Here is a 21,405-nt window from a genome sequence, read left to right as displayed (position 1 = left end):
CTTGCGCAAGCAGATGCAGCCTTAGTATTAGCCGTGATGAACAGGTGAACCTGGCTCACAGGGGCTCCTCAGCCCATAGCTGACCACTACATAGAGGTTCAGGAGCCACCGCGACAGGAATGATATTATAGAGCTGTCTGAACGGTCACCAAGTGGTCGGCAGCATCAGAATAAACCCTAGGGAGAGCGAGGGCTCGGCAGGCAGGGCTGTTACACCCTAACCCTGAAGATGTCCACAAAACATGAGGTATGCAAACAGGGGACAGACGGACACAGAGAAATCAGTAGGGCCGTCTGTGAGGAAGACCAGATTTCCATCCATGACACAGAATTCAAATCAACCATTTAAAGAGATTCGGAGAGGAAAGGAATTATGTGCAAAGAGGTGAAAGAAACAGTGAGCATTCTGCTCACCACACAGCGAAGACCAGTAAAGAGGAGCCAAGCAGGACGTGGCCGCAGCCTGGGACCCGGCACTCGGGAGGCTGAGGCAGGAGGCTCGCGGCGAGTTCAGGGCCACCCTGGCTACACAGTGAGTTTATGGCCAGCCTGAGCTCCACAGTAAGATCTTGTCACAAACAAACAAACAAACCCACTAAAATGGAACAAATTAAAATTCTAGAATTGAAAGTATGTCTGAAAGTATAATGGCTGAAAACTTTGCAAATTTGATGAAAGACATGAACCCACACGTTGAAAAACCTCCACGAAGTGCGTGTCATCCAAGTGCTGAAGGGCAGTCGGCCCCGCAGACGAGGGCCCGAGCCCTGCTCCTCCTCACCAGCGCCCGGAGGCCAACATGGCTGAAGGGCAAATTTTATGTTATATGAATTTTACCTCAATAAAAATATGTGCGTCCTGTAGCTGGAACAAAGCGTCCCTGATGGGCCCGATTTTATAACATCGCCTGGAAAATACTGGGCCCCCGGGTCTGCAGATGTTCCAGCTGTTGACGCGGCTTGTTTAACCCGTAACTATCAGGCCACCCTCAGGGGGACAGCTGTCCTCTCTGGACACCATCCGGTTCCCGCAACACGCACAAGTCCTCTAAAACCCTCATGTTTTTGGCTTGAAAACTGACGCTGGCCACTGGTCATTTCTCATATCGTGTCCGGCTTGCTCCGTCCGTACTTAGAAATGCTTGGTCAAGGACCCTCAGGCAGAATCGCCAGAACTGTGATATGCTCCCAGGCAAAAATGACTTCCTGTGAAACGGGTGGCTTCTGTCTGCAACTCAGACAACCACGCGGGGGCCTTCCCTGGAGAGGGTCACTGTGTCAGCGAGGGGCAGCGGCCTCTGAGGCCTGTCCACGCTGTGGAATCCTGAGGAGACGAGTACCCAAGGAGCTTGTGTTTTTGAGACAGGTCTTGCTCTGCAGTGCAGGCTGCCTCAAGCTCATCGTATAGGCCAGGCACAGACCCTCCTGCCTCAGCCTCCCGAGTGCTGGGATTACAGGAGTGCACCCCCATGCCTGGCCCGTTCCTGTCTCCTTTTGTGGCAATCCTGGGGATTGAGATCAGGGCCTTCATACTGAACCACATCCCCAGGCCGTTATTTCTTAATTTATTTATTTATTTTTTTTTGTCTTTTTCCTTTTTATCGGTACCGGGGATCGAACTCACAACCGCCTGCTTGCAAGGCAGGTGCTTATGCCGCTGAGCTAAATCCCCAGCCCCTGTTTCTTAATTTCTAAAATAACGTCTTGCTCAACTGCCTAGGCTTAGTTCAAACTGCAACTGTCCTGCCTCCGCCTCCTAGAGCCCTGGATTACAGGAATTCTCACCGTGCCTCGGCTAAGGACATTTTTAAGTGAAGCCAGCTCTATCTTCTTTCAACCAATACCAAACTTGTGGCATTTACATAGCATGAGTGAGGCAGGATGATTTTTTCTGTAGACAAATGACATGACCTACAGCTCATACAGAGACTTGAGATTTATATAAATGACCAACAGAATTCTGAGCCGGGAACACTGGGCTGACTCCCTGGATCCGACCTGAAGGCTTTCTACAGAGCGCAGTGATTAGGACGGGGCGATGGGCCGGGAGCTCGGCCGCACAGCACCTGCCCAGCAAGTGCGAGGTCCTGAGTTCGATTCATGGCACCAATAGAAAAAAGCCGGGGAGCTTCCAGCAGAACAACTGGCACCCGGATCCCCGGGGCAGAGCAAGGGCGCCGAAACACAGCCACACGCGTGTGGAACACTGGACATTTCATCCGTTAAAAACCATTCACACACAGCCTGCACAAAGGCAGCTCTGAACACAAAATGTACAACTATAACAGCTTTCAAAGACCAGGGTGGAAATGCTGGTGACCAGCAGCCAGGCAAACCCTTCCCAGGCTTGAGGCCCCTCCCCGAGAGCTCGAGCCGGGGGAGGAGCGGGGCACAGACTGAAGATGTGTGAGGGACTCGAATCATCACAACGCACCACCGAGCACGCAACCGACCCAGTTAAAAAAATAACCAAATCACCTGGACCAACGTCACTCAAACCCAGCCACAAGAAGGCAAAAGCAAAAGCCTGTCACAGCCTGTCACAGCCTGTCACAGCCTGTGAAGAAAACGCCAGGGACACCCACAATCAATGACACAACGCCCCTGCTGGACAAAATAAAAAACAATGACACCACCTGGGGACAGTAAAGCATCGGGAAGCTTCCTCACTGCTGACAGGGACGGAAAACCTGAACAACCCAGGCCGATGTGTGGGAGAGGCTGGTCATTCCAGCGCTCGGGAGGCTGAGGCAGGAGGATCACCAGGAGCTCCGTGTCAGCCTGAACTACATAGCAAGAGCGTGTCTCAACAACAAAGAAAAGAAAGGAAGAAAGACAGACAGACATAACCATTTGAGAAAATAGGTTCTAGTGAAGTCAAACATACGGGGACCTTGCAGCTAGCAATTGCACGTGGGCTGCTGGCCAGCTGAGAGGGAAACACAGGTCCACACAAAACTCTGTCCCTGGAGACTCAGGACTGCCTTCTCATCACGGGCCAAGCTCGAACCTTTCTGATGCCCCTTGGCTGGGCAACGGCTACATAAATTATATCACCCAGAGTTACTCAGTGATTCCCCCCAAACAGCTGTCACAACTTGATGGAACCTCAGAGGACCCACGCCGAGCAGAGGAAGCCAACCTCAAGAGGGTACCCGCTCTCACTCCTTGTACCCGAGACACCCCAAAGTTTCAAACCATAGCGACGGAGGCTAGATCTGTGGTGGCCGGGACCCTGGAGGGGTGGGGAGGCTATGGCCACTCAGAAAGACCATGTCGGTGCTTTTAGGATGGTACCCACTGGGTCCTGACTGTGGGGACAGCGACACAAATCTATGCAAGTCCCTTCTCATAGCCCTGTACACCCAAGAAGTCAATTTCACTCTGCGTTAATTTTTTAAAATACAACCACATAAAAGTGAATGTGGAACCTGTCATCCCAGCACTCGGGAGGCTGAGGCAGGAGGGTCGTTGCGAGTTGGGAGACCAGCCTGGGCTACAAAGTGAGCTCAAGGCCAGCCTGAACCACATGGTGAGACCCTGACTCAAAAGAAAAAGTGATCGTGGAAACTCTCGTGTTGAAAGTACAGTTGGGTTTAAAGCAGGTCAGTAATGATCTCGCAAGAGGGCGCAGAGCTAAGCATTTGGTGTGTTCTGGAGGGACTTGACCTCTGTTTGGGTCAATCCCGAGTTCTCTGGATGGGCAGATGGACCTGCCTCCAGAAGGCAGATGGTAACAGTGACCATGGTGATGGCGGAGACCTGACACGGTCCCCATGCGGTGCCTTGCTCTGCTCCCCAGCAGCACCCGGGGGATCACGGAGCCCCACACGCCTACCCGTGGTCCCAGCCCCGGCAGCCCCAGTCCCGCACTTACCGTGGCTGGCGAGGACCGGGCGGTGTGGGCCAGGGAGTGCCTGGTGCCGTCCATCCCGTGGATGAGGTAGGCGCCGGCACTGGACACGATGGGATTCCCCGTGACGTCCATGGTGATGCCCACCATGCTGTGAGCGGGGACCGATGGTGGGGACGAGGCTGCCACTGTCACCTGGGCGCCAGCCGGGGCCTCGAAGTAAGAGGCTGCACTGCTGGGGGCGTACATCTGAGGCTCGGGGTTGTAGGCGTAGGCCGCTCGTCTGGCAGGAAGGGAGAAGCCGCTCTGGAACCCGGGCCCTCCAGACGCCCCGGCTGAGTTTCTGAGGGACCCACCACACGGCCTGGGCAAGCCACAGGTGCCCAAGGCCAAGAACGTGGGGCCACCCCTTCGTGGGACCAGAATCCAAGGGGAAGCTCCAAGTCAGCGCCTCTCAATGGACTCGGGATCCCAGGCTGCTTAGGGAAAAACGATCACTTAAAAATTCCAAGCGGGCCATCCCAGCACTCAGGAGGCTGAGGCAGGAGGATCGCCACAAGTGTGAGGCCAGCCTGAACCAAATACCAAGATCCTGTCTCAGAAAACCAATGAAGCAAACAACAAATAACAAAGTGGTGAACGGCTGCATGCAGGAGTTCCTTGTGGGAGACGGGCTAATTCTGTGCTCGAGGTTACACAAACCGCCGTGTGGGGTCAAGTGCACAGAATACACACATACACGTGTGCACACGCACACCGGCATGTGAGTGCCTGTAAGGACTGCTGAGACCGTCCAGTGTCCTCGTCCTGCTCTGATGTCCTGCGGTCACACTGGACACCACAGCTGCAAGCTGGGGGGCCGGAGGGCTCGGGGCACTAACTGAAGCTAGGATTTTTTCCAACCATAGACCAGGGGCAGGGCATGGCGGTGCACGCCTGTCATCCCAGCACTCGCGAGGCTGAGGCCGAGGATCACTATGAGTCTGAGGCCAGCCTGGGCTACACAGTAAGACCCTGTCTCCAAAAAAAAAAAAAAAATCAAAACAAACAAAAAACCCAACATAAAGTAGGGCTGGGGAGGTGGCTGGGTGGGGAGTGCTTAGCTCCACCCAGCCCTGCAACAAACAAGATGACAGCATGTCACACAAAGCACTCCCAGGAGACCACAGGCTGGGCCTGGCCCCCGACACCGGCACGCAGGGCTCGCCATGCTGTCTGAGCCCCTCCTGACCATGCAGACCCAGGCCGGGGCAGGGGGTGGCTTCCTTCTCCGTGAGGTCACGGTGTGTCCCCCGGGAGGCCCCGGCATGACAAGCCTGCAGAACTCTGGCCCTGGTCAGGCCAGGAAGGTGACCGTGGGACAACCCACAGGCCTCAGCTGGACTCTAGCCGTCTGACCATGCGCACTCACCTCGGTGTGTGTCTGGGGACAGTTACTGGGGGGCTCTGGGAAGTGACACCTTCCCATCCGCCACAATGCAGTCCCCACGCTGAGGAAGGGTCGGACAAAACCCAACGAAAAGGAAGAGTGAGCAGCAGCCCAACAGGCTGCCGGGGCTCGGCTCGGCTTCCGCCCCAGCATCCCCTGGTGGGCGGAAAACTCTAGAAGTCCTTGCCAAATGGAAAACCAAGCTCTGCCAACAGCCTGGGAAGCCCGAGTCTAACAAAGGTGAGGACCAAAGGGCGCTGGCGGCAATGGTGTCCGGGTCATGAGGCCTCAGCTTTAGAACCTGGACCTTGTTTATTCTGGACACAGCCTCAGGCCCAGCCCTGTTTATTTTTTGAGACAAGGTCTTACTAAGTCGCTCAGTTGCCCAGGCTGGATTTGAACTTGTGATCCTCCTGCCTCAGCCTCCAAGAGTGCTGGGATGACAGGCGAGTGCCACCATGCCCAGCTGTTCTGTAAAACGTTTTAGACACTGAGATGTTTCCAGAGGCTCCGAGGGGCAGGGTGGGGGGTGTCTGGAGGGCACGTACATGGCTCCATTCGCGTAGACGGCGTCACCCCCTTCCACGTACTGCACCTGCGCGGGGTACACGTGCTGCACCGGCGGGACCTGCAAGGACATCACGCAGATGCTGCTGCACGTGGCGTGTCACAGCTGGCCCTCGCCGTCACTGCCCTCGGTCACCATCTCAATCCCAAGGGTCTGCTCTTCCCTTCTGTGGACACCGAGGACCACGCTGCCCCGGGGCAGGAGGAGACGCCGGGACCCGGAAGGGACAGAGCCGCTGGGACCCAGAGGGCCAGGCCGCGCTCTCCAGAGCCCCGGCTGGTCTGTGCTGCCTGCCTGAGGGACCCGAGGCCAGCACCCCCAGCTGGCACTCGTGGGGGCAGATGAGGAGGGCCCCAGCTGCCAGCGCCTGCAGCAAAGCCAGCGCTGGGACACAGCCCGGCCCCCGTTCAGCCCTGCACCGGTGGATCTGAGGACCAGCCTTTCAGCACCTCCCATGGAGGGGCCCTGACAGTGACTTGGCCTCTAACTCTGGGGGAGCAGCTGCAGGGCCCCATGGGGGCAGCGCCCCCTGAGCTTTGGTGTGCAGTGCACCCCCAGGAGACCCCAGCACTGCCATGTACGCTTCCCCAGCATGTGGCCCCTGAAGCAGCTTGGGGTGCGGTCAGTCGGGGGGGGGTGTGGAAGTCTGGGGACCAGGTAGATGGAGGTCACTGAGGAAGCCTGAGTCACCCACAAAGAGCTGGGCCGGGGCCAGTGCCAGGCAGGGTTGGCGCAGCTTCCGAAATCACCGCCGGTAAAAGGCTTGTCTGGGTTTTGTTCCTGGGGATTAAACCCAGTCCTCTCCCTGAGGGATGCCTGCAGCCCTTCTCTGGTTTTTCATTTCAAGACAGGGCCTTGCTAAGCCCTCAGGCTGGGCCCACACTTGCGATGCTCCTGCCTCAGCCTCCCAGGCCCTCCCTGAGTGCTAGGATGGCAGGTGTGTCGTGTCTCCATACCTGGCTCCACACTGGCCCTTGTGTCCCCAGGGAGGGCCTTGACACAAGTCCTGTGGCAAGGTCCCTGGTCTGGGTCCCCAGGTCCCTGCTGGGCCTCCCCAAAGGGTCTGCTTGTTTCCTGGGGCCCTGCAGACCTTCCCAGCACCTGGAAACCATCAGATGACACACACCTGGAAACATGCCACTGGTTTACACAGGGACCTTCAAGATTGGAGTCTGCAGACTCTGCCCCAAAGGCCAAATCTGATCTTTCTCTTTTTTCTACAGACAAGGTCTCGCTATGTAGCACAAGCTGGCCTCTAACCCACAGCAGTCCTCCTGCCTCAGCCTCCTGAGTGCCGAGATTATAGGCTGTGCTACCTACTGGCCCCTCATGCGGTTTGTAAATAAAGTTTTATTGGTACACATCGTGGCTTACATATGTGTTATGGCTGCTTCTGTGCTACAAAGACAGAGTCCAGTGGCTTCATTTGAGACTCTCTGACCATGAAGCCAAATGATGCAGGTTGCAGGTCACCCCAAGCCTGGATGCTGCACAGCTGTCAGCCCAGCTTCGTTTTCTAAGATAAGCCAGCCAGGGAGCCATCTCCTATCTGTGGGGGGTGGCAACAACTGTCCATGGGTGCATCTGCCGCCCCCAGGAGCCTGTGTGTCCTCCTCCATGAGGACTGGGTCCCTGCTGCTCCCCAAATGAGGCTGAGTCTATGAATGAGTGAAAGAGCGCCACCTTTCTTGGCTCCTGGAGAATTCCCTGCACTGGGAGAGCTTTCCGGGTAAGTGGATGGTCAGCCAAAAAGAAAATAAAACCGGGCGAAGTGGCGCACAGCATTTACGCCAGCACTCATGGAGAGGCTGAGGCGCGAGGACTGCAAGCTTGAGCCCAGCTTGGGCAACTTTAGAGATGTCCTGCTTCAAAACTTAAAGGACAAATGAAAAAGGACTGGGGACATAGCTCAGTGAGAAGGCCAGGTTCAATCACCAGGACAGGAGGCGGGGCGGGGAGAGGAAGAGACCTCGTCCATCAGGCGGGCCGGCCTTACCTGCTGCGGCACCTGTGGGACTCTGGGCAGGGACAGCGGCTGCATGGGGGCCCCCTTGGGCACGGAGCCTGCTGCCTGGACCAGCACCCTCTGAAAGGGAAGGGGACAGACCATCAGACACATCGCAGTGGGCGCCCCTCGCCCCAGACCTCAGCCAGAGCTGCGCACACGCCGGACTAGGAGGGGCCAGGGCAGGCGTGTGCAGGCACCTGTGCCCGAGGCCTGCGGTCCGGCGAGGTGACACTGGCTGTGCTGACACGGAGGGCTTGCTGGCCGCTGCCCCAGGCAACACTTACAGCACTCAGGTGTTTTGTTTTGCTTTTGTCTTTTTTTTTTTTTTTTTTTTTTTTGAGCCAGCGTCTCTCTATGCAGTTCAGGCTGGCCTCAGGCTCACTTTGTGGCCCAGGCTGGTCTCAAACTTGCAGAGATCCTCCTGCCTCAGCCTCCCGAGTGCTGAGATGACAGGTGTGCATCACCACACCGACTAGAATTTTGCATTTTTGCAGCAGCGCAGTGCCGTGGGAGGCAGGGATTACAAGCTACATACATAGCTGCAGCCATTTATGAGGAACCCGATGCAAGGAAGCGGGCAAAGCCCGAGGCCTTGACCATGCCGACCCCACCAGCACTCGGGCCCAATGAAGCGGGGGCGGGGTGGGGACGGGCAGGAAGGGCTGGCCGGGGACAGAAGTGGTCACCTTGGTGCAGCGTGGGAGGCAGGAGGGCAGGGACGGGACCCCAGGCAGGGCCCGCAGAGGGGAGCAGCTCGGGTGCAGGACCCGCGCTTCCCGGCTGGGCCGCCCCAATTACAAGGAATGAGAGCTACCGAAGCCTCGCTCCCAGCTCGGGGGACGGGCCGCTCTGTGTCTGTTTCCTTCATCTGAACCATTTCCCCCATGTCCCTCCCACGTCGTGAGCCATGGGTGACCCAGGGCTGCCCCGAGCCTCGGCTTCTCACTCTGTCCCGAAGGCTCATGGCTCGGTCTGTGTGTGCTCAGTTCTTTCTTTTTGCCGTTGTTGTTTTAGTTTTTGTTCTTGTGGCAGGGCCTTGCGATATAGTTTAGGCCAGCCTCCTGCCTCGGCCTCACAGATGCTGGGATTACAAGTGTGCTCCCGAGGCTCAGTTTTGGGTTTTTGAGGGTTTTTGGTTTGAGATAGGATCTTGCTACATATAGCCCAGGCCAGCTTCCTGCCTCAGCCTCCCGAGTGCTGGGGTTCCAGGTGTGGGCCACAGAGCCTAGTCTGTGCAGATTTTTATGATTTATTTCAAACCGTGGGATCCCCGCAGCCACAAACATAGCCCGAATCTGAAAATGTGCTTCACCAACTGTAAAGACATAGTCACTTCTTCTTTTTATTTTTACCGTGTTTATGCAATTCTGTGTGGCCCTAAACGCACGACGTGGCCCAGGCTGGCCCGCATCCTCGCCGCCCCTCCTGCCTCACCGCTGCGAACAGTAAAAAGCTCACACGGCGACCCCCGGGATGCAGCTCCGCAGACGGCCAGCGGGGGCGCTGTCTGCAGCACACAGACACCCACCCCTCCGCGCGCAGGCGCACTGGGCGGCTACCTGCGGGGAGGCGGGCACCGGCTGGGAGGCAGCTGCTGCGGGTCGCAGAGCCACGGACGCTGGCGAGTCTGCTCCTCCCTCGGAATTCTGCATGCTCCTTCTAGAGAGAGGGAGACAGACCGGGTGAGGGCGCAGACGCACAAGCAGCCCCACTCCTTTACCCTCCCCGAACCACGGCGCCTCCACTTTCCAAGTCCGACCAGGCTGGTCCAGCCCGAGAGGCAGGGACAGCTGAGCCAGGGCCTCACTATGCAGTTCAGGCTGGCCCTGAACTCACTGGATAGCCCAGGCTGGCCTCCAGCTCGCAGCGATCCTCCCGCTTCAGCGTCCTGGGTGTAGATCACAGGCATCGGCGGCGGGGGGTGGCACCATCCCCAGCTGGGGGCTGCATGCTTTGTCTGGGGGACTGTAGGGCGCTCAGCAGGAACCCTGGTCGCTCGCTGCCCACTTGATGCCAGGAACTCCACCCCCAACACACACACACAGGTCAAACTCGAATGTCCCCAGACGCTGTCCGAGTCCTCGGGAGGCAGTGACACACCCGGGGCCTTGGCCCTGAACTATAACCCTTGCCTTTTTATTTTACTTTATTTTTTTATTTGGAGACGGGGTCTTGCTAAGTCATCGAGCGGTCCAGGCTGGGATGACAGGCGCGCGCCCACTGGGTGGCGCCAGAGCCACGAGCGCCCGGCAGCCAGAGCCGCCAGCGCCTCCCGCGGACCTCCCGGGCCCCAAGCGAGCTGGGCCCGGCTCCCCGCTTCTCCTCCGCAGCTCTGGCTGCTGCGAGGCGGCTGCCGGGGTCTCCGGCTCACATTTCTCTCAATGTGTTTTCAGCAGCATTTTCCACGCGGTCACCGCTTTGCCCCACGTGAGGCTAAGTGGGGCGATGCTGGCGGCGCTGCAGGTGAGAACTAGGTGACCCAGGGAGAAGCGGCCGGCAGAGCCAGGACCCTGTCCTCTAAGCACAAGTGCCCGTGCTCCACGGTGCAGGTGACTGTGCCGCACGTCCGTCCTTCCAGCCTCCCCTCCTGTCACCCTGAGTGCCACCCTTCACCCCATCTTTCTATTCTGAGGCAGGGTCTCGCTAAGTAGAGAAGTTGTCAAGGTTGTCTCGAACTTGGGACCCTCCTGCCTCAGCCTCCCATCTGAGGTGCTCCCCATGCCACACACAGTTGACCCCATGTCACACCCCAGGGCGCACAGCACAGGTGGCAGGAGGGCGGGGGACTCCCGGAGGAGGGACAAGCAGAGGGCGCGTCCTCAGGTCTGCTGCCTCTGCCACTCGGATTTCAGGTGGGTGAGCTGAACCTCAGGGGCGAGGGGGAGACACCGTGGGCCTCGGGAGAGACCTAAGGGGAGACTGCATGAGCGGTGCGGATGCCTGAAGGGGGCATAGGCCAATGTAGCCTACGCCCAGGAGACAGAAACCGGACCCACCCGCATCGAACTCAGCACAATCCGGGTGATTTTGGAGGTGGGACAGAAAGGGGGGGGACTATCAGGAGCAGGATCTCGAAGTGAAAGGCCATTGTGTACTTAATGAGCGCTTGGAATCCTCCCCCACAAACAGGAGCTACTGAAAAGGGCTGAAGGGCACTGGTGTGGCAGTGAGCACCGCCTTCCAGGCCTCAGGGAGGCTGAGGCAGGAGGGTCCCGAGTTCAAGGCCAGCTTGGGCTACACAGCTAGTTTGAGGTTAGCCTGTTATACAGCAAGACTAAATAAAATAAAATGACAAAACGGAATGTGGACACGGGGACAGTAAACCTCAGCGCATTTCAAAAGATCGAAGCCACCCAGAGGATGTACATGCTTTGTAAAAGATTAAGATGTCAATGAGATGGCCTGAGCTATCCCGGGATTTGGACATTTTAACATGCCATTAAAGTTATCCATAGGTCAAAGAGTGAACCAAGTGTGGTGGTGCAGACCTGCAAACCCAGCAATGTGAGAGGCGGACACACACATTGGAGCCGTGTGGGGCTGGGCGGTGTGAGCACCTGGGCACACCTGTCACGGGGGGGTGACAGAACAGGCCACGGAGCTCACACTACACAGGAAAAGTAATAAAAACAAAATTAGCAAGACATTAGAGAGAGTGTGAAACGTTTCTTCAAAGTAGAAGTGAGTGATTTAAACAGCCGTGCCTGGTGTGTCTTTGTGCCACGTCGAGGGACTGGAGAGACCGAGGCTCTAATTCTGTTCCTTTATCAAAGTTGCTCAGACTCTTCTGAGTCTTCTGTATTTACACAGAAACGTAGGAACCAGAATGTTAATTTTTATGAAAACCGATGCTGGCATTTGATAAAGGACTGTGTTTATTTTCTTCTATTTGGTTTTGGTTTTATTCTTTTATTTCTAATTGCTGAAGGGAAGACCCGAGGATATGTCATAACTTTCTTCTTTTCTAATGAATGTACTTGGTGTTAAAAATAATTTTTTTAAAGGGGCTGGGGATTAAGCTCAGTGGCATAAGCGCCTGCCTGGCAAGCCTGAGGTCGTGAGTTTGATCCCCAGTACCAACAACAACAACAACAACAAAAGCCTGGCGCGGTGCACGCGTCTATCATCTCAGCGCTCGGGAGGCTGAGGCAGGAGCATTGCCAGGAATGCGAGGCCAGCCTGGGCTACGGAGCAGGTTCAGGGGCAGCCTACACTCACACTGAGACTGTGACTCAGAAACAAAACGCAGTGAGCTATCAAGCCACGGAAAGCTCTGCAGCAAATTGAGGCATCTCTTACCCAGGGAATGAAGCCAGAGGCTGCGTACTGTACGACCCGGCTCTCCGACTCTCCGACCTCCGTAAAAAGCACACTCCAGAGCAGCAGACCGGAAGCTGGGGAAGGTTACAGGAGGGCGAGCCTAGGCCGAGCGCGGAGGACTCTTAGGGCAGTGACACCACCCTTGGTGACGCCATCATGGTGGGATCGTGGCACTGAACACCTGTGCAGACTCCAGAGCGCACACCAGCAGCGAGCGAGCCCTGAGCCCTGCGCCGGCGCGGAGGCGCACACCTGTCTGTCACGCAGCCTCAGGAGGCCGAGGCAGGAGGAGGGCGCGGCCCGCCCAGGTGAGCAACTCAGCAGCTCAGTGCGCTCCAGTGTCACCGGGAAGATAAAAAAGGGCGGAGGACAGGGCGTCTGGGTTCCAGCCTCAGAACTGCAAAGGAAGAGAGGGAGGGAGGCGGAGGAGAGAAAGAAGAGGTGAAAAGGAGCGAGAGGCCGGCAACCGCAGAGGGATGGTTACTTCACTGTCTAATGTTTTTAATTTTGGGGGGTGGGCACAGGACCTCGAGCTTGCCAGGCAGGCACTGTGCTGTGGGGCTACCCCGGCCCGATTTGCGGGGGGATGTTTTTCTTCTTGTTTTTTTGAGACAGGGTCTCACTAGGTAGTCCGGGCTGGTCTTAAACTTAGTATGTAGCCAGGCTGGCACTGGTTTCTCTGGGATCCTCCTGCCTCGGCCTCCCAGAGTGCTGAGATGACAGGAGCAGGCCTCGTGCATTTCTTTCTTTCTTTCTTCTTTTTCCCTTTTTGGGAGAGGGTCTCGATGTGCAGCTCAGGCTGGCCTTTCCCAGCCCAGGCTGGTCTTAAACTCTCAGCAATCCTCCTGCCTCAGTCTCCTGAGTACTGGGATGACAGGCGTGTGCCACCACATCCACCTAAGGATTTGACTTTTTTTTGGTAGCAGGAATCAAACTCAGGACCTTGCCCTGGCCCTTATTTTTAAAAGTTTTTAACTTTGAGAGTGTCTCGCTAACTGGCCCAGCATGAGCTTAAACTCCGGATCCTGCAGCCGCAGCCGCCCCGAATGCCAGGATGACGGGTGGGCACCGGCCACACTTGCTCCTGGTGTGTCGCTGACAGCAGGGAGGGCCGGGGAGCCACATTCCGGAGCCTCTGAGCGGCCACTCAGAAGCACAGGGGCTGCAGTTGCGACAGGCCCGGTGCAGGGCTGGCCAACCCTGCTCTGCTGTGACTCGGAAACACCCGCCTGCAGTCCAAGCTCAGAGCTCAGAGCTGGGAGGGGAGGACTGCACGTGTGACCTTGAACAGTGTCACAGTGACCAAGCGTGGTGTTCGACCTGTCACAGACACTGGCGTAGGGACGGGCCGAGGGCCGGGTCCCAGCCCGTAGCGGCAGCTGGCGCGGGGCCGCATGGAGGAATGTGCCCGGGCACAGAGGGAAGAGGCTTCTGTTTACAGGGAAATACTCCCGTCGCCTAGCAACTGGCGCTGTCAGGAGAGGCAAGGCCAGGCCGGGGCAGTTTCTGGCCGCTTCCTGGCTGCCGCTGACTCACGGCCACCTTGAGCAATCGCTCCTCTGGTCCTGCTCCTCCACAGGCCACGGGGCTGTCACCTGCCCGCGCAGGCTGGATCGATATTTAGACAGCTTGTCACTGTGGTAATTAGGGAGGCGGTTTCTGGGGCCTCTGTCCTGACTGGCCACTGGACCCCTGCTTTGGGGGTTCATCGTGAGGCTGTGTTGGTAGCACCAGTGGCCCCTGGTCCCCAGGATGTGGTTCACTTCCTGGCCCTGAACCCCGGACACTCCCGGGGTGCCAGCCACTGCGAGGCCAGATTCTGCCTGTTTGGCTCCCCAGGTGTGAAGGTGCCCACCACGTGCCTGGTCCCCCTCTGGGCGACCTTCAGCCTGCGGCCAGGCCTCAGCAGCAGGGACAGTGATGTGTCGAGTGCCCCGCTGCTGCATGGGCCTCGTCAGCCCGCGGAAAGAGGAGGACGGCAAGGGGGTGGTCTGGAGGCTGCGTCCTTTCCTCCAGCTTCCTGACACCAGGGCTGTGCGCTGGCACACCTGGGTCACTCCCAGGGCCTGGGGGTGGGGATGCAGGTGTCCCTGTCTCTGCCCAAGGACCCCGGCACATGCAGGGCACCACAAGCCGCTTCCCCCTCCAGGCCAGGCGCTCCCCACTGCGGCTCCACGGATGTCCCCAGGGATGGCCTTGTGTCCCTAGCCCCCGCCCCACTCCTCAGCCCTTGGCTACGTCTTTCTCCAGCACTGTACTTAAAAGGTCCCAGCTGGCTCCAGGCTCCTCTGAAATAAAAGTATCTGCGGAATTCAAATTCCTTTTGCTCTCCCTAAGAATTGGGCTTCTGTTCCTGTGTCATCTGCAGGGAAGCCAAAGTGTCCCCAGCGAAGCGGCAGCAGCTGCCCTTAGTAACAGCAGGCTGATCAGGTGGGTGGCAGTGGGGCGGCCATGCCTGAGGGCGCAGGGTCTCACTTTCAGCCCTCGGGTGGGTCCTGCTGACCCCAGGCTGCCCGACTCAGGGGACCACTGTCCTAAGACATCCAGCGACATCTCTATTAAAGAGGCAAGAGGCAGTGCATGGGGCACACAGGCTGTCCCGCCATACGGGGAGGCTGAGGCAGGAGGACCGCTGCTTGCTGCGTTAGGGACCAGCTGGGAGGCCAGCTGCACCGCAGGGCGAGATCCTTCTGAGAAGAGGGGGGCAGGCTGGAGCGTGAAGACACAGACTGTCCGAACCAAGGGACGCCACCTTGTCAGCAATGGGACGTTCCAGCCCCACAGAGCCTGCGCCAACACTTCCCCCCTGCGATGTCTCGGGGTGTGCAGCTCCAGCCTGTCCCTCGTTACTAATAATTTGAGCACCACAGAGCACTGTTTGCAGGAAACGGAAAAACCCTGGGCTGGGGGTGCCCCAAGTCCACGACATCGGGGTGAGCAGGAGGCAGCCTGAGGAGAAGACAGAGGCTGCAGGTGCACTTGGCTCCTCTCTGTCCTCCGAGAGCAGGCGGGGCGAGTGCCACACACACGCGCGTGCACACACCCACACATGCACCCACACCCAGGAACCCTCACCACCTCCTGAGGCAGGCGCGCGGGAGGACCCGGCCCAGCCCCGGCCGGCCTCGCCCCCAGCCCCCTCCCGAGGGCCAGGGTGAGCGATGGGGAGCTGAGGCATGAGCAGATCAGGGACCTGTGCACAGCCGGCTGCGGCCCTCCCCATTCCAGAAGGTTCCGGAGGCTTCCAGTGCCAACGCGGCCACCATGCCCGTCCCTTGTCCTTTACACGGGCCTGGCTTCCTGGAGCCCAGTCCTGGGAGAGGCAGCTGCCCGGGCTCCTCCGCCCCGCCGCTGTCACGCTGGCCCTGTCTGCTGTGGTCCCTGCCCTCGGCCGCGGGGCAGCGTCTGGGACTCACCTGGCCGAGGCGGACACCTGCCTCTGGGGTCCCCCTGCCGGGCACTCTCTGGGGCCTCCGTCCCCCTTGGTGGGGCCCTCAGGGCCCAGCCAGGTCCCTACCAGCTGTCCCGTCCTGTGACTGGGCGCCCGCAGGAGCTCCCTCCCTGCAGCCTGCCGCTTCCCTGTGGGGTCACCGGCCCCTCCTGGCCCCCGCAGTGTGTGACTCAGGCATTCGGCCCGCTGTGTCCACAGCACCTCGGCCATGTCCTCCTTGAGGTTTTCTGGGGGTGGAGGGGGGCGAGGCATTGAGTCAGGATCTGGCCCTGCGGCCCAGGCTCCAATCTCCAGTGACCCTCCTGCCTCAGCCTCCCAAGTGCCAGCGCTGGGGTTGCCGGTGTGTGTGCCACCACACCCCACACCCCACTCCCATTCTTGCTCCACTCTTTGGGGTGCAGGGTCCCCACCTGGGCTCACACCAGCGTCCATCACAGCTGTCTCCTGCCGGTCCCCGCCTTCCAGCTTGGCCCCTGCCAACCAACTCCCCTCCCCTCTGGGGGATTCCCAAGCCACCCATGTCCCTGCCCACAGCCGATACATCCACAGCTAGCAGAGCACGGGCGCAGCGGCTCACAGAGCGCCCAGAGTCTGGCGACCCCGCTGGGGGTGGCGGCACCCAGGGACTGAGGCAGAAGGACAGCAAGCTTGGGCGGGGCAGGGGACGCAGCCCAGTGCGAAGGTCCTGGGTTCAAACCCCAGGGTGGGGAGGAAGGCGCTCCCAGGACTCGGCTCACGCTACAGAAAGTGAATTAATCGGCCTTGCTGCTGCGGGCCTTGGCGGCCGGGTCACTGTGATTTTGGAGTCCGTCCTGGGGTCCTGGGCACGGCAGGGTGCTGACACCCAAGTCACGTCAGCCCCCGCTGTCCGCAGACCCTGCTCAGGGTGCCCTGATGGGGTAGCAGGGGCCCCTAAGCACCAAACCTCGCCACTGAACCGGTGCCCCAGGCTCCTCCTGTCAGGGCTGCCACAGGCTGTCCTGGCCCCCAGGGCCCCCCAAGAGCAGCACCTGGGTCCTATGGTCTCCCTAGTGCAGTGGGGCGCCCTCAGCTCTCCTGATACCCTTGGTAGATGCGATCGGGGCCGCCTGCCCACTGTGCCTGTCCCCTCATGGCCATTGGGCCCTGGCCCCGAGTCTGGGGAGTGGCCCTCGGGGTCGCACTCATCTCCGGGCTTTCCTCTCCCTCTGGCCCTGGTCTCTCCTCTTCCCCCTGCCCTCAGAGCCAGCCAACCACAAAGAGGAGGAGAGGCAAGCAGGAGTGGCAGGCGACACCAGGAGCCTCGTCCTCCCAGCGTCTTCTGGGTTCTGGCGGAGCCTGATGACTGTGTCTCCCTGGGGACGGGCATCGTGTCCGGCCTGAGCAGGGCACTTCTGGTCCCCCATGGCCATCTCCAGAGATGGCCAGGGACCCGGGTGACGGCGGGCCACCTCCCTGTGGTCCCAGGTCCCACTCGGGTGAGGGGGAGGCTGGCTTTCAGGTCCTCCTGTGCAGGCCAGCCCTGCCTTCCCAGTGGCCGTCTCTTTACTCCGGAATTATTCTTTTAGTGCTGGGAGTTGAACCAGCACCTTTGCATAAATTACATCTGCCAGCCCTTTTTGTATTTTTTCTTTTTTAAAAAACAGGATCTCACTAAAGCCCTCGGTTACCTGGGCTAGGCTCCAGCTCGGTACCCGCCTGCCTCAGCCTCCCAGAGCGCTCACCACACCTGGCTACGCAGGAGCTTCAAAAGCAGGGCAGAGGCCCGACCTCAGCCAAGCGCGCTGTCTGCGGATGAGGATGCGGATGCGGGAGAAACTGAAAGCCTGTGCCTGAGCCTTGTGCAGCCTGGTGCAGGAGCAGGGAAAGCCTGATCTGGTTTTCATGTGCTGAATTTAACAGAAAAGTCTTGAACGAGGCTCTGCGTCCTGAGAGCCCCGGAAGCGGGTACAGAGCAGCGGACACGGGACACGGCCGTCTCTTGCCCTCCGGCGGCCCATGAGGCGCGAACTTTAATGACTCCTTGGGGAGTTTTCATGTGCGACAGAACTTATGCAGTTTGACTCCAGCAAAATCTGCTGCTGCTGGACCTGAATCATTGCATCTAACAGGGTGACAGCTAACCAGCTTGTCTTAAAAACAAACCGGCCAGCTCTCATTTGCCATAGGACACAGTGACATTCCATTAGGGGAGCCGCTGCACGAGAGGCTGCACTCACTGGGGGAGCGCTTTAGTCTGGGGCGTCGGCTCAATCCCTGGCCCTTTTTAATTTTTATATTTACACAGAGTCCCCCTTCATCTCCAAATTGCCCCAGCTAGACTCCAACTTGCGATCCTCCTGCCTCAGCCTCCCAGAATGCTGGGATGGCAGGCCACCACGCCTGCCTGCCTGGCCGGAGCACGTTTACTTGGGGCGGTTCAGCTACGAAACGAACTGCCAATAGGGGAGAGAGAGAGAAAATCCATTGCACTTAGTGATTTCTCTCTAGAGCTACTACTATGGGACCAGCGTATCGGTCCCAGCGCTGCACATTTGTGGTCGGTCTGCGCGGGCCGACTGAACTGGAGCAAATGGAGGGGAGGAAAAAGTCCCACAGAAACCCACCCGCCTACCAGCCCCAGTTTACAGCCCTGCTGTGAGGGCGGGGCGGTGCCGGCCGAGGGAAGATATGTGTGCCCGAGCTGAATGAGCAGCGAGTGTTTACCTAAGCAACCGGCCCTGGTAAACAGTCGCCACCTCCGGCTGCCAGCGCGGGCGTGCCTGGGGGTGGGGGCGCTGTTTGGATTAAACTCTAACCCGAGACTGCAGTGACAGATCAGACGCCCCGTTAGTGGGAACACAAAGCGCCCCTCCCGCATAAACGCAGCCAGGCCTTCTGCTAGGGGCTCCCGGGGAGGGGGCCAGGACCAGCAGGAACCCCCAGCCTCAGGCTCCAGGCTTGGCCCCACTCCCCAACCCTACAGGCGAATGTCCCCCTCGGCGGGCGGCCCGGGGCAGCCCTGCTCTCTGACATTATTGAGCAGAAAGAATGTCGCGCTCAGAAACTGCAGATTCATCAGTGACGTAAAGGTAGCGGGTTGGCCAGGTCCTAATTTTAATTTTATGAACACGAGGAATGAAAGAAGAAATTTCATGGAAGGCTACAATAAGTCCCTAGTTTGGGCACAGTCTAGAGCAATCGAGTGGCCAGAAGTTTATTTCAGAACCCCTCCCGGGTCACCCAGAGAGCGCTGTCAACGCCATGGTGAGCTGCCTTCCGAGCACTCCCAGGTGGACGCCTGTCTACCTGTTAAGGCTCAAGGCGACTCGAACTCCAACTCCGGTCAGTCGGAGAAAAATATATGCAGATGTTCAATTAAAACCTGGAGCCCGAAGTCCTGGTGCTGTTTGCCCGGCCTCATTGTTTGCTGAGTAACAACGGTTGCCAGGGACAACGCCGTCCACTCCCGTTTCTAAGCGCCCGTTGCTGGGCAACCCGGAGAATACTTCCCAAACCAAACAATGTCATCCCCGGAGCAACCCCCTCTATCTCACATTAACCAGATCTAAAAAAAACCCTCCCAAATATGTAATCTATTATTTTCAGAAGCCCGAAGAGAAAGGCAAATAATCTTTTCTCTATAGTAACCGAGGGGAAAACAGTTTACCATATTTGTTCTGAAATAACAAAACCTAAGAAGCCCAGCTCTCCCCTCGGAATGAGGGTATCTGAGGAGGGATGTGAGCCTTCCTGGCCTGGGAGCAGCGCCCTTTTCCCTGGGAGGAAAGAATGTTTTTATCACCCAACAATGTGGAGTTCATAGAGGCACAAGTGTTTCCTGGGCAAACCGAGGGGGCTCGCCTGCAGCCTCCCTGCAGTGCTGGGTGCGCGCGGGGGACACACACACCGCGGCCACTGCCTCCGTCCAGCCTGTCCTGGTGGGGTCACCGTGTCCGCCCTCTCCACGGACCGGAAACTGCTAAGAGGAAGCCACAGCAGAGGCCCTTCGGTAGTGGGGTGCACAGGACACCCCTGGGGAGAGGCGCCAGGGAGGTCCCTAGCAGGACACAGTCTTGACCCTGGAGGAAGAACAATCCCGTAGGCTCCGCTTCCAAGCCAAGGTGGCAGTGGCTGTGCTCAGAGCAGTCATGGTGGCACACAGATGCGCTGGCTCTGGCTCTGGAGGAGGGACGGGGCGCCTGTATCCCATCCCTGAGGGAGCAGGGGCACCAGGTGGCTGGCCAGAATGGGCAGCCGGGGGCTCCACCCTGAGGGGTCAACCCTGGAGGGAGGCACACAGCCGGTGGGTCTGAGCGCTCAAACACCCCTTAGCCCCCACCAGGGTTTGGCTTGCAGGGCCCCTAAGGCCGCTGCGCAGAACTATGTCCTTGGGGGGACCCTGTGTCTCTCTGAGGAAGGAGGGCAGGGTCCACACTGCCGGAGTTGAAACCTGCGCTCCAGGACGACCAGGGACTGGCAGCCCAGTGACCCGGCCATCGTGTGGAGAGGGTGCCCCGCCTGCAGCCAGAGCCTGGGAGTCTGGCTGAGGGGCCAGGGCTGGACTCTGTCTGAGCTCTCTGTCCAAAAGGAAGGTTTTGGTGCACAGCTGTGAGGACCCCAAATCTCGTGTCCTAAGGGGGGTAATGCAGGGATCCTGGATGTGCCACGCACCATCTAGAAACATCCACTGAGTGTCCAGTGTGGGCTGGGCATCTCCAGCAACCCAGGCAGATAAAACATAAAACCCTTCCTCCTCCGTCATGGAGCTTGGGCTGGGGGACACGAGACACACACAGCACAAGTGGGACAACATACGACATGTTAGTCAGCTGGTGACAGACACTTCGTGTGTGTGTGTGTGTGTGTGTGTGAGAGAGAGACAGAGAGAGCGCGCGAGCCAGGTTGGGTGGGGCACGATTTTCAAAGGTTGCCCAGTGCTTCCACAGCAGGTTCACTGGAGGAAAGAGATGGAGCCAGATATCAAGGGGACAGCATTCATGGTGTTGGGAACAGCAGGGCAAAGGCCCTGGGGCAGGACCTGCAGGTCTTGGGGAAGGAGCCCAATAAGCAAAAGGAGAGAGGTTAGAAAAAAACACTGTGGCCCAGGGTCAAGCTGCAGGTGTCCGGAGGGCGGGGCCAGGAGTGACCAGGTCCATCTGGCTGCTGGCTGAAAACTGCAAGGAAGGAAGTGGTGGAAGCCGCGAGGGCAGTCCACTGGCTAAGGCGACACCTGGGCGCAGGAGGGGGCCCAGCCCGGGTGGCGGCAGCAGTGGGTGCCAGGTGGTGCCGTCAGGCTCTGGGTAAACTCAGAAGCAGTATTTGCCGATAGTTTGGATATGGGATGGGGAGAGGGGGGTGTCGGGGTGCTTCCGCCATCTCTGGTAACGTAACGATGGGAGCGTGGTGGGCAGGGGAGATGTAGCCCCGAGCCATCCGTGCACCAGCGACCTAGGACAGCTCGAGCCGTGGGGCTCCCCGAGGGACAGCGGTGAGCAGGGGCCGGGATGCAGGCTCCAGCCATCCCCAAACCTCAGAGAAGAGGGACCCAGCAGAGAGGCCGGAGGAGGACGAGAGAGGGGACGCGTCCTGAGGGTGGAGCGAATCTGCAGCCAAGCAGCAGGTGTCCAGGGACCAGGACAGAGCTGCTCCACGGGGAGGAGGAGGGCACACGCCACGGAGGTGGGCAGGGCGTGAGGACCCGGGCACAGCAGAGGGCGGCTGGGAGGGCCCTGGACACTCAGTGGTGGACGAGGTGCAGAAGGCGGGCTGGATTTGGGCGGGAAATCCTGCTGGGAGGGGCAGGTGCAGAGGGCCTG

The 21,405-nt window shown here is 58.9% G+C and overlaps 1 protein-coding gene across 6 annotated transcripts in view; it reads right to left on the bottom strand.

Annotated features, from left to right (window-relative positions):
• Nucleotides 1-21,405, bottom strand: part of Rfx2 (regulatory factor X2) — a 56,752-nt gene that overhangs the window by 15,270 nt on the left and 20,077 nt on the right. For 3 of the 6 annotated variants that reach the window (XM_063228740.1, XM_063228742.1, XM_063228743.1), the window contains exons 2-5: nucleotides 9,417-9,516; nucleotides 7,846-7,935; nucleotides 5,830-5,909; nucleotides 3,877-4,135 (exon numbers count right to left, since the gene is read on the bottom strand). In XM_063228740.1, coding sequence (XP_063084810.1) covers nucleotides 3,877-4,135; nucleotides 5,830-5,909; nucleotides 7,846-7,935; nucleotides 9,417-9,509 — 522 coding nt within the window. In that variant the 5' untranslated portion in view covers nucleotides 9,510-9,516. Of the gene's footprint in view, nucleotides 1-3,876; nucleotides 4,136-5,829; nucleotides 5,910-6,805; nucleotides 6,951-7,845; nucleotides 7,936-9,416; nucleotides 9,517-9,693; nucleotides 10,006-12,156; nucleotides 12,179-21,405 lie in introns of those variants that run through there. The other 3 variants (XM_063228738.1, XM_063228739.1, XM_063228741.1) reach the window with 3 other exon arrangements.

This window comes from Cavia porcellus, unplaced genomic scaffold (assembly GCF_034190915.1).
Source record: "Cavia porcellus strain 051 isolate PalLab524CR breed Dunkin Hartley unplaced genomic scaffold, mCavPor4.1 scaffold_17, whole genome shotgun sequence".
Lineage (NCBI taxonomy): Eukaryota > Metazoa > Chordata > Mammalia > Rodentia > Caviidae > Cavia > Cavia porcellus.
Note: the sequence above shows the minus strand (reverse complement) of the source record. Positions and strands in the feature narration are given on the sequence as shown.